The 12,301-nt window shown below is 27.0% G+C and overlaps 8 protein-coding genes across 8 annotated transcripts; 3 read left to right on the forward strand and 5 right to left on the reverse strand. All coding sequences in view use genetic code 12, as the record gives it.

Moving 5' to 3' along the window:
* Positions 1–142: 142 nt before the first annotated feature.
* KGF55_002941 (phosphatidylglycerol phospholipase) lies at positions 143–1,366 on the forward strand (the record flags this gene model as incomplete). Its single annotated transcript, XM_051757680.1, has 1 exon — positions 143–1,366. One exon carries the CDS (start codon positions 143–145, stop codon positions 1,364–1,366), a length of 1,224 nt encoding a protein of 407 aa, XP_051614382.1.
* Positions 1,367–1,762: 396 nt separating this feature from the next.
* Positions 1,763–2,776, reverse strand: KGF55_002942 (methylglyoxal reductase (NADPH-dependent); the record flags this gene model as incomplete). Its single annotated transcript, XM_051757681.1, has 1 exon — positions 1,763–2,776. One exon carries the CDS (start codon positions 2,774–2,776, stop codon positions 1,763–1,765), a length of 1,014 nt encoding a protein of 337 aa, XP_051614383.1.
* Positions 2,777–3,464: 688 nt separating this feature from the next.
* ARG3 (ornithine carbamoyltransferase) lies at positions 3,465–4,493 on the reverse strand (the record flags this gene model as incomplete). The annotated part of the gene is made up of 1 exon (XM_051757682.1): positions 3,465–4,493. One exon carries the CDS (start codon positions 4,491–4,493, stop codon positions 3,465–3,467), a length of 1,029 nt encoding a protein of 342 aa, XP_051614384.1.
* Positions 4,494–4,756: 263 nt separating this feature from the next.
* Positions 4,757–5,785, reverse strand: KGF55_002944 (uncharacterized protein; the record flags this gene model as incomplete). The annotated part of the gene is made up of 1 exon (XM_051757683.1): positions 4,757–5,785. The coding sequence occupies one exon, from the start codon at positions 5,783–5,785 to the stop codon at positions 4,757–4,759; it is 1,029 nt and encodes a 342-aa protein (XP_051614385.1).
* A 235-nt stretch (positions 5,786–6,020) lies between these two features.
* On the forward strand, positions 6,021–7,016 carry KGF55_002945 (DNA-directed RNA polymerase III subunit; the record flags this gene model as incomplete). Its single annotated transcript, XM_051757684.1, has 1 exon — positions 6,021–7,016. One exon carries the CDS (start codon positions 6,021–6,023, stop codon positions 7,014–7,016), a length of 996 nt encoding a protein of 331 aa, XP_051614386.1.
* A 463-nt stretch (positions 7,017–7,479) lies between these two features.
* IPL1 (aurora kinase) lies at positions 7,480–8,937 on the forward strand (the record flags this gene model as incomplete). The annotated part of the gene is made up of 1 exon (XM_051757685.1): positions 7,480–8,937. The coding sequence occupies one exon, from the start codon at positions 7,480–7,482 to the stop codon at positions 8,935–8,937; it is 1,458 nt and encodes a 485-aa protein (XP_051614387.1).
* Positions 8,938–8,991: 54 nt separating this feature from the next.
* Positions 8,992–10,311, reverse strand: KGF55_002947 (methionine aminopeptidase; the record flags this gene model as incomplete). Its single annotated transcript, XM_051757687.1, has 1 exon — positions 8,992–10,311. The coding sequence occupies one exon, from the start codon at positions 10,309–10,311 to the stop codon at positions 8,992–8,994; it is 1,320 nt and encodes a 439-aa protein (XP_051614388.1).
* Positions 10,312–10,798: 487 nt separating this feature from the next.
* Positions 10,799–12,244, reverse strand: KGF55_002948 (uncharacterized protein; the record flags this gene model as incomplete). Its single annotated transcript, XM_051757688.1, has 1 exon — positions 10,799–12,244. The coding sequence occupies one exon, from the start codon at positions 12,242–12,244 to the stop codon at positions 10,799–10,801; it is 1,446 nt and encodes a 481-aa protein (XP_051614389.1).
* Between the last annotated feature and the right edge of the window lie 57 nt (positions 12,245–12,301).

The following is a 12,301-nucleotide window of genomic DNA, read 5'->3' on the forward strand; positions in this document are numbered from 1 at the left end:
TTAAATGAAACCAACAACCACAATATAGTTGAGTCTGATTTTCATATATAGAGTATATAATTCATGGAGAAATACCCAAATTCTCAGTTTGAAAAAAATGTCATCTTCAACAACTAACAACATACATAATTCTTCACCGCTGATGACGTCATCTACAGTTTCAATATCATCACCAACGTATTTACCATCAACATCATCATCACCAGTTATAACAGGTCATAGAGGATTTAAAAGTAAATATCCAGAAAATACTTTATTAGGATTTGAAAAGTGTTTTAAAACTGGAGCAAAAGTTATTGAAACTGATTTATATTTATCAAGTGATAATAGAGTGATAATATCTCATGATTTAAATACAAAAAGAGTATTTGTTGATAGTGAAGGTAATGAAACTAATTATAAGATTACTACTACTCCATATGATCCAACATTAAAGGGATTAAAGACAAAAAATGGAAATTATCCATTATTATCATTTGTCGATCTTTTAAAATGGTTTAAAAATTATATTAAAGATAAAGATAATTCAAATGAATATAAATTACAATTAGATATAAAAAAATTTAATCCTACAAAAATTTTAAAATATTTATTTTTAGATTTATTAAAAGTTCATAATGATATTGAATGGTGGTATCATAGATTACAATTTGGTATATGGGATTTAAATTTTTTAAAATATTTAAATCAATCTGAATTTTTTCAACCATATTTTGGTATAACTAATGAATTTGGTTATTTTCAATTTGATATTTTTCATATAAGTGTAAATTGGAGAGATTCAATAAATTATATAAATTATAATTATTATTTAGATGAAATTGTTGAAAAAGAAAGAACCAAGATAAAACTTACAGGGGTTTCATTAATTTATATATCAACTTGGTCAACTGAATTTTTAACAAAATTTATTCCCTTGTTGAAATTACAAAATTTAAAATTTTATTCATGGACAATAAATAATAAATTTCAATTTGAATATTTAATTAAAATTGGTAAATTAGCTAAATTAATTGAATATGGAATTATATCTGATTATCCTGATTTAATACAGAAACTAAAGGAAGAAGAAGCAGAAGAAACAGATGTTTCAGATACAGAAACAACTGAATTAAAAACTGGATCATCAAAAGAATATTATTATAATGAAGATGGAGATATTAAAATTGAACTTACATTTAAACAAAAATTATTATATTGGTTATATTTACAATTTACTTATTTAAATGGTTCACAAAAAAATATAAGATTACAACAAAAATTAAAATATGATTTAAAAGTTGATGAAAATAAAGTCTTGGAAAATAAAATGAATCCTTTTGTTGCTTGGGCTTTTCAAACTTGTCAAAAATATGGAGTTTTTTAAATGGGGGGTGTTTTGGATGCGGATGCTAATAGATTGATATAGGCTAGTTGGGAAATGATTTTTTTTTTTTTTAGTTTTGTACATATTTGCTTTTTATTGGGGATATTTAGACTAAATAAAAGTTGGAATTTTGCATGTTTCTTATGGAAATTGATATATAGTTTTTAGCTCTGAAACATCATTTTGCACCCAAATTTTGTTGAAAGAGTACACAAAGAGAGTTTGAAACGATTTAATCCTAGGATAAAATTCTGTATATTTTTTTTTCTACTATTGGAAACTGATCGTTTTATTTAATCTGTAGTCTAGTTTACCAAATTCATATATCTAAAAAAGAAAACCTTGGAAATCCATATCTATATTGTAAATACTAAATTAAAATATCTTCTTATTTTATTACAACTCTCCTTTAGCTTTTAAAATTTGTTTAACTGAATCATCAATAGATGTATCAAAATCAATATATTTAAAACCTAAAATTCTTCTTGATTTAGAATCATCAACTTTAGGTACACTTTCTAAAGCTTTTTTATCACTACCTGGATCTCCCTTTGGTAAATTTAATTTAGGAAATTTAGAATTAATAAAATCTAAAATAGTTTGATCAGTAAAATTTCCATTATATAATATAATTCTTTCACCTTCTGCATCATTTTTTTCAAAAGCTAATAAATGAGCTTTTGCAACATCTCTTACATCAATCCAACCACCTTTAAATGGTGGGATTTTATCATCTGGTTTTAAATTTATAATTTTATTTATAACTTCACTTGATGTATTTAATTCTGATTTAACTTCTGAATCAAATAATTGAGGTCCAAATACAAATACTGGATTTATAGTAGATAATTTAAAATTTACCTGGTGATTCTTGATAAATGACCAAGCTTCTTGTTCTGCTAATGATTTGCTTGCTCTATATATAAAAACAGGATTATTACCAATTTCTTCTGGTGTAGTTTGAGTATTCCAATCTTTTTCTGTAATAATATCTGTTGGTTTTTTATCTGTTCTTGCAATTGATGCATAACTTGAAGTAACTACAACTTTTTTAATATTTTTACCATATTTTTCAATAGCTAAAAATACATTTTTTGTACCTTCAACAGCAGGTTTTATTAATATTTCAGGATCAGTAGTTTTAAAATGGAAAGGAGAAGCGGTATGTAAAAAAACCGAGGCATCAGAATGGTGTTGTAATACATGATCAAAAGCTCTTGGTGCTGCTACATCTTCTACTATTTCATAACTTAAATTTTTTGGTTTTTCAAATAAATTAATTACTTTATCTCCTTTTTCTTTTGATCTTGATGTGAAAACTACATTGTAGTTGTTATTACTTTTTATTAATTGATTAAGGATATGTTGAGCAATGAAACCAGTTCCTCCTGAAACAATTACTTTAGTCATTTTTTTGGTGATTTTGGTTGGAACAATTGAGTATTACTTTTGAAGGTCAAATTAGTTGTGGTAAGTATTTAGAAGATGTGTGGTCTACTTATATAATAATAATTATTTTTTGAATAAAAAACCCCGAGATCAAAATTGTGGTGTCATTTGAATCTTGATCGGAAATGTTAAAAATTATTACGATAATTTTTGGTCTTATGGCAAGCCGATTCACTAATTTAAACCAACATAATTGAGAACCCTTGAAAGGATTGAAGGGTCTTTGAATAATCTAGCTAGATCAATTAGGGCTAGAACTAGAAAACACATGTACAAAGATGAAATAAAGCTACAAATTTAACATCTTTTTAGTTAGAGTGCTACTCTAAATTTAAGATATTTGGGATATAGCCGTACCCCCAAATAATCAATGGTTATTGATTTGCAAATTCGATGTTTTTAGTCACATATAAGCATTCAGACCTAAAGTTTGGGGCAACCAAAAGGTTTGATCGTTGCCGATATATATCAATAATCTAGGTAATGAAATTACTACCTCTTGTGAATTTCAATCGGAAGCTGGCCTTTGATACTAATTGATTCATTCCCATCGACAAAGTCTGGGGTTGTTTACAACTATAGAGTTATCACGGATGATTGAACTTTAATTTGACTATGTACTCGATTTACACTTTTTCTACTTCCTGATTTATTTCAATAAATCTCCTTTATTTATAACAAATGCTTCAATTACCGCCATAGCAGCATATAATCTATTTTCAGCTTCTTGAAAAACCACAGAATTATCACTATAAAAAATATCATCACTTACTTCTTCTTGATGTCTTGGTAAACAATGCATAAAAATCCAATTTGAATTAATATTTGCATTATTAATTAATGAAGAATTAATTTGAAAATTTTCAAATTGTTTTAATTTTTGTAATCTTTGTTCTTCTTCACCCATTGAAATCCATGTATCTGTTACTATTATATTTGAATTTTCAAGAGCTTTTATTGGATCATTTAAAATTTCAAAATTTAAATTTTGTTCTTTTGCTATACTTATTGCATCCTGTTCAACATCTTGATCAAATTTAATTGATTTGGGGATACATACTGAAACATTTATACCCATTTTTAAACTTGCAATAGCTAAATCATTTATAACATTATTTGCATCACCAATCCATGTTAATTTTAAACCCTTTGTATTTCCAAATTTTTCTTTTATAGTTAATAAATCAGCAATAGCTTGTAAAGGATGATATTTATCACATAATGAATTTATAATTGGTACAGAAGAATATTTACATAAATCTAATATTTCTTGATTTTTATTAACTCTTGCAAAAATACATGAAGTCATTGAACTTATAACTTTTGTTGTATCTAAAATAGATTCATTAACACCTAATTGAATATCATCTTTACCTAAAAACATAGGTTGAGCTCCAAAAAATGATGCAGCACCTTCTGTACTAATTCTTGTTCTTGTTGATCTTTTTGAAAATAATAATGCAACTAATTTACCTAATAATTTTTGATGATTTTCTATAGTAAGTCTTGAATCATTTGATTTATATATTTGTTTTAAATTTGATGCTTTATTAATTAAATTTGAAAATTCTTCATTTGTAAATTGTGAAATATTTACCAAGTGTTTTGGCTTATTTTGTTGATGTTTAGTTGATAAAAATCTTTTGGTTGTAGTCATTGTAATTGATCTAATTGACATCTTGGATCGAAAGTTTTTGAGTCCGATGATTAAAAGAAATTGAATAGAACGATTTATATAATATTGGAATTATTATAACTTGAAAAATTGTCTGATCTAATAAAGTGAAAAAATTGAAAAAAAAATTTAAGCGAGATACCAAATTTGGCAATCGTTGAGGATATGACTCTTTTAACCGCGCTAAACTATGACTAAAGATATTTGAGTCAAATTAGAGATGAAATAGAGTGACAAACTGATTGCATGCCAATAATTTATAGTAACTATACAAGGTTCTTTAACATAAGCAAAATCTTTTCTTTTTTATCTTCATATTTATCAATTTCCAGTAAGATCTCAGTTCGTTTGATCGATCTCAATTTTGTTTCAATTTCGGCAGCATTAATCAAAGATGTAAGATTTTCAATTTGTTCTTCAAAAGATAAAATCTTTATTTCTTCCATATTTTTGAAATTTTGATTATTTTCATCATCATTTTCAGATTCAGAAATTTCTAAATTATATTTTGTTGAATCAAAATTTGGCTTTTTAATAGTACCCATATCAGAATCACTTAATTCAAAATCATGTAAAGGTTCTTCTTCAATTATATCTGAAACAATTTGATTTTGTTGTCTTTGTTGCTTTTCAAATTCTCCTGTACCATCATCATAATTAAAATTTTTATATTCATTTGATAATTGAGTTAGATATTTTCTTCGAGATAGTGGTTCTTCTGATGGTTCTTTGTTTGTCTCTATTGGTACATATTTTTTAGCTGGTTTTATTTCTGGCAAATTTGGTCGCTTGTTTAAATATTTTTGTTTAAAAGTTTCATCGATTTCATCTATATTTGCAATTACAGGATTATTATCAGGATCTTCTTCGTCGAAACTCAAGACTTCTAAGGCCTCATCAGACTCAATTTTGTCAGGAATATAGTCAGTCTGGTTTGGTTCTATTGTTGTGGATGCTGTGAGTGGCTGTTTTGACTTATATTTTGAAAGTTGTATTCGTCTTGGTTGTTCCTGTTGGTTCTCCCTCCTCGTGCTTTTAAATGACAATTTTGAAGATTTTGAAGTATTATCTCGTAATACGGATCTATTTGAAGTCAATCTGATGTCAAAATCATCTTCATCTTTCTCTTCATCATTCTGTTCAAAAGTCAAATTTGATCTTCTTGATGTTTTTGAAGTATCGCTTTCATTTTTGACAGGTTTAAATTTTTTGAACAGTAGCTTAGACTTCTTCGGTATAGATATGTTTGGGGTGTCTTGTATGTCATCTGAGTCGTCGATATTTTCATGATTCATTATATCATAATTGAATGTTGATGTTTGAAGTTGATGTTATCTCGAGGAAAGAAAACACACAAAATCAATCAAAGTTTGGAACCAAAAAAATTTACGAAGATCATCAACATCATCATTACCACTGACCTACAGCATAAAATACCTATCGATAGCCACCTTTCAAACTCGATAACTTCTACTTTTATTATCATAGCCATTATTATTATTTTTCCTTCACAACAATTACAACTTCACCATGTCCACCAATTTATCTGAAGTTGCAAAGCTTCTACATACCAAAATGATTCAAACAAATGCACAGAAACAATATAGTGTTGAAGAACTTTTAAAAATGTCCAAAATTGAAAAAGAAACAGAATTAATGGTACATTTACAAGAATTAATGAATTTAAAATTAATAAAATTAAGTAAAGTTGGAACTGATTTAAGATTTCAACCAATAAGTATTGGAGAATCTGAAAAAATTAGAAATATGAATGATGATGAAGCAATGATTTATCTGTATATTGAAGCAAGTGCAAGAGAAGGTATATGGACAAAGACATTAAAAGCTAAAACTAATTTACATCAACATATTGTTAATAAATGTTTAAAAAATTTAGAAACTCAAGGATATATAAAATCTATAAAATCAGTAAAACATCCAACAAGAAAAATTTATATGTTATATCATTTGCAACCAAGTATTGATGTTACTGGAGGTCCATGGTTTACTGATTCTGAATTAGATACTGAATTTATAAATACTTTATTGCATGTAATATGGTTATTTATAGTTAAACAAACTTTCCCACTGAGTAAACAATTTCCAAATTTAAATCCATTACAATCATCATTTACTAAATCAAGTTTTATTGGAGTTGATTTAGATTCCATATTAAATTATATAAATACAAGTGATGTAACAAGTGTTGAATTAGAATTAAAAGATGTAAATGCATTATGTGATGTTTTAAAATTTGATGATAAAATTGAAGAAGTTGAAACAGGTTATAGGAGTGTATATAAAGCAACAAGACAAAGTATTAATGAAGCTGGATTAACTAAAAATATAGATGATATTAAAGATCTAATTCCAGAATCTAATAGAGAATATCTAATTAAAAATAAAACTTTTAGTATTTTTGATTTTAAAAATGTTGAAAATGTTGATATTGATGATAATAATGATAATAATGATGATAATGAATTTAAAGATGATGTATATTTGGATAGCTTTTTGAATGTTTAAGAATATATGCTAAATTGAAGTATTAAGAGGTTGAGGTTTCAGTATTTTCAATTTTTGCAAATAAAGCAAACATAGCTCTGATACATCGTGATGAAAGTAGGTAACGCTTCGTAGCTTGTAACAATTGACCTGATGCATCTGAAAGTTGCTTCGTCAGTGGTATAAAATTCTACTCAAATAGAACGAAAACTCTCATTGAGCATTAAAACCTAACATTTGTAAGCATGAGCTAGTTGAGATTGAGAAACTGTCAGCAAGAGTAGAAACATAGCTTTAAAACGATACTCTTCCAATGATATGAGAACAATGTAAGTATTTTCCATTTGGCTGCGAAATGAATGTATCTAATTATAAAAGTAGTGTAATCTTAACAATACAATAACAAACATAAAACACGATTATTTTTTAAATAGATCTCAGAAAGAATCAATACATATCACTTTGTCAACTAAACTTCACATGAATGAGTCTACTAAACAAAACGTTATATAACAATGATATGCGTAATGAAGAAAATATCAAATCAGATAGGCAACCGTTGTCCAAACTATCTAACAATACTACGAATTACAACCATCATTTCAATCATCAACAATTTGATTCATTTAAAATAACTAAATTAAAACCTAATACAACAACATCAGCTAAAAGGAAAAGTTATAAATTAGATTCAAATCCATACCTGATTAATAGAAGATCAATTAATGAAATGACATCACCTACTCCTTTAAGAAATCATTTAACTAGTATTCATAATGAATTATCAAATATTACACCAATTAATAATGATAGAAATGGAATTATGCTAAATAATTCTTCATCACCTTTTATTGAGTCTCCTACTGATCAAAATAGGAGGATTCAGAGTAAAGCAAGAATTCAACAACAACAAAATCTACAAAATCAAAATCAAAATCAGCATCACAACCAACATAATCAACATCAACTACAGAAGAATCTAGCACCACCCCCGACTCTAAAACCATTAAATTTACACACACAATTTAAAACCAAACAATCAACAACAACCGCAGAATCATCCCCACTTTTCAATATCCCAGAATCAAAATTTGAAGATTTTGAATTAGGTAAAATATTAGGTAAAGGCAAACTAGGAAAAGTTTATTGTGCAAAACATAAACAAACAGGATACCCAATAGCATTAAAAATAATGTCCAAAAAAGAATTAAAAGAAATGAAATTAGAAAAAAATTTTAAAAGAGAAATTGAAATTCAATCAAGCTTATATCATTTAAATATAACAAATTTATATACATGGTTTCATGATGCCATAAATGTTTATTTAGTATTAGAATTTAGTATATATGGAGAATTATATCAATCCCTAAAGATTCAAAAAAAATTTAATAATGTTTTAGCAAGTTATTATATTTATCAAATTGTTTTAGCTTTGAAATATTTACATAATAAACATATTATTCATAGAGATTTAAAACCTGAAAATATAATGTTAAATATGAATAATATTGTTAAATTAAGTGATTTTGGTTGGTCTGTATATACAAAATCTAAACAACAAAAATTTGAACAGCAAACAATTGAAGAGAATGATAATAATAAAAGAAATACTATATGTGGAACAATGGATTATTTACCACCAGAAATGATTGAACAAAAACCACATGATTTTAAAGTAGATAATTGGGCATTAGGTGTATTAATTTATGAATTTTTAATAGGAAAACCACCATTTGAAGAAAATGATAAAAATGCAACATACAAGAGAATTTTAAAAGTTGATTTAAAATTTCCAACAACAACAAAATTAGATAATGATGCTATTGATTTAATAACGAGGTTATTAAAATTTAATCCTCATGAAAGATTGGAATTAGATTTAGTTTTACAACATCCTTGGATTTTAAAAAATTCTAAAAAATGGCAATATTTAAAAGAATAAAAATGCATACCCCGTATTTATTTCATAATAAATATTTCAAATTGTTCTTATTCATTAATAATCATCACCTCTTGTTACTACTTCTTTTTTATGAGGATGTAATAATATAGTATGTTCAAATTGAGCAGTATATGATCCCTTGGTATCAACAATAGGAGGATAATCTTCAACAATTCCTGCACGAACTAATTGATTTAAAGCTAATAAATATTTTTCTTCACCAGTTCTTTCTAAATATCGTTTACACCAAGGTAATGTACCAAAATTTGATTTTATGTTACTTAACAAGGTTTTTGCTTTTTCTGATGGTAATTTTATATTGTCAATATTTTGATTTAAAGCATAATGAGAACATTCCCCTTCTGGTAATACATAACCTTTACCTGTTGATCCAAAAGTTTCAATAGCAAAAGTTTCACCTTCTTCCATTTTTGTCATATCTCCATTCCCAACAATAGGAACAGTTTTTCCCAGATGTATAACGAAATCTCCAATATTATGACCATTTAAATTTCTTATACATTTTATTGGGTATACCTTACCATTTTCTTCCATTTCATAACTTTCCATAACTTCTTGAATTGCAATACCAATATCATTTAATCTTACATCTATTCCACTTTCTTTTATACCTGTATTTGTTGCTTGTTTAACAGCTTCCATTATAATATCATATTTCCCATCATCATTAAAAGTCATTGTGAAAGCAGAATCACAAATTCTACCATTTACATGAATTCCAATATCAACTTTCATTATATCATTTTTTTGTAAAATTAATTTATCACCAGTGTTTGGAGTATAATGAGCAGCAACATGATTTAATGATAATCCAGTAGGAAACCCAATACCTTGTTTTAAAGTATGATCATTATTTGTATATGTACGAATAGAATTTTCAATTAAATCAGCAATTTCAATCATTTTCATTCCAGGTTTTATTGATGATTTGGCTTTTTGTCTAACTCTACGATGAATTTCTGCACCTTTTCTGAAATCTTCCCATTTATTGTTGAATTGACGATCAAGGTATCTTTTTTCTTCATCTGTTATTCTTTGTTTTGTTGAATCTAATTGATATTCTTGCCATTCTCCCTCGGGGAAAATACCATCTGGATATGAAGAGTCAATGGACACTAGTTTTTTCTTTTTCTTGTTTGATTTCTTTTTTTTCTTTTTTTTATCTCCTGTAGTTGTAGTTGTTTGTTGATCATCTACCTCATCATCGTCTTCTTCATCATCTTGGGGGTCATCTGAGGTTTTTTGTTTAATTGATTCGGAATTGATGGTAGAACTATTTGTACCATTTGAATTCGAATTAATATTGAGTTCTTTTGTCTTATCTTCAAGTTCAGTACTCTGTTCGGGACTCATTGTATGATCTTCAGGAATATATGAATGTAATTATGGTAGAAAAGTATTTTTTTTTTTTTTTTCATAATTCAACATGCATTAAAAATCTATACATAAACTATAAACTAATAATTTAAAATTTATATACCAATTTCACACATGCAGGCTTTCTAGCTTTGAAAGCGTTCACTGCGAGAAACATCAGGGGGAAAATAATAATTGAAAAAAAAAGAGTTTCCGTATAGATGTACTAAAAAATTCGCACGACAATAATGGTTGCAAAAAATATCAAATTTCGCAAATCGGTATTACGATAATCAGAACAACTCCGAAATCAATCAAAATAGAAACCAATAGTACTTCAATAAAATGTGTATACGTATATTACTTTTTCCCTAAGACTACTCAATAGTTACAAATACTAAATTAATATTTATGCAAGAAGAAAAATACAAAAAGAAGCAAAAAAAAACAAAACCAACAGAAACGAAACGAAAAACAATTTTTATTATTTGCCAGGAGGATTACCACCACCACTATTATTATTATTCAAATTATGATGACCATGATGATTCAAATGATGATGTTGATTCATAATATGATTAAAATCAGGAGTCTTCAATAAATTATTAGCAGCATTAGCTTTATTTAAATTAAAATTTCCAGGAGATGGGGTAAAAAAATTAACATAATCATTCATATTAAAACCCGTGGGGGTCAAAGTTAATCCTGAACTTGGTAATCCATTATTATTTGAATTTAAATTGTTGAAAAATGGAGTTAATCTATTTTGTGGAGTTCGAGTAATAGTTGATGATAGGTGATCTCTTTGATTTGATATTCTTTTTGGAGTTACTGGTGGGACTGGAGCTATGAATTGTGATGATGAAGATGTTGAATTTGTTGTTGATGATGCGTTTGAGGTTGTATTCGATTGTGGTTGTGAATTTGGTTGAGATGATGGAGCATGAGATGATGGTTGTACTGGTGCTGGTGTTGGAGCTGTATTGAAAGAAATTTTTGGTTTATAAGCTTTTGCAGGACTTGGAGAAGTAGCTAAATATATTAATAAATCAGCACCTTCAGTATCAGTTGGAGCAGGAGTTTTAGCAACATCTAATTCAATTTGTCTTTCAATTTCTATTTCTTTTGCTTTTGCTTCTTTTTGTTTGGGTGTTGTTGTTGATTGATTATTTGAATTTGAAGTCATTTCTAATGAAGGTTTCAAAGTTTGAATATTTTCATTTCTATAACTATTGTGGTTTCCACCACCAGTTGATGAAGGTGGGGTCATTTGTGTTAATATTAATTTCTGTGGTGAACTAGTTTTCCTTCTCTTTGTAGGTGAATCATTTAAATTTTCATCTGAATCATTATTATCTTGATTATTGTTATTATTATTATTTGCTATATTTTTTAAAGGTGAAGACAGAAGATAATGTTGAGCAGGAGTTCTTATATGAGTTGGAGATTTACCTTGTGGAGAATAAAAATTATTTGGTGATGAAGATAACGAAAATGTTGATGAATCAACAATGCTATTATTCATATATTGATGATGATTATTTGTGGGTGAATTCTTATTTGATTTATTTATTGAATGTTGTAAATAATTTTTTAAAGGTGAAGATTTTGGTAAAGATGATGATGAATTTTGATTATATCGTTGATGTTGTTGTTGCTGTTGTTGCTGTTGCTGTTGATGATGATGATGACTTATTGCTGAAGATTTTAAATTTGTTGGTGATAACAGTTGCTTTGCAGTTATACTAGCTTTTGATAATTTTTTCTTTAATTGACGAGCTATTTGTTCTAATTCTTCCTTTTTTAAAGGTGTTTTAACTTTAGATCCAGATGGGGGTATGTTATTAATTATTTGTTGTTGAGACATGGTGGTATTATTTTCATTTGTTGAAGTGGGTGTTGCTGAAGTAGTTGTAGTTTGTATTGACATATTAGATAATATAGATGAGTTAGTTGTTGTATTTGTAGAATTTATATTATTATTTAA

This window comes from Candida pseudojiufengensis (genome assembly GCF_024610245.1).
Source record: "Candida pseudojiufengensis strain CBS 10847 chromosome Unknown scaffold4, whole genome shotgun sequence".
Classification (NCBI taxonomy): Eukaryota; Fungi; Ascomycota; class Pichiomycetes; order Serinales; family Debaryomycetaceae; genus Lodderomyces; species Lodderomyces pseudojiufengensis.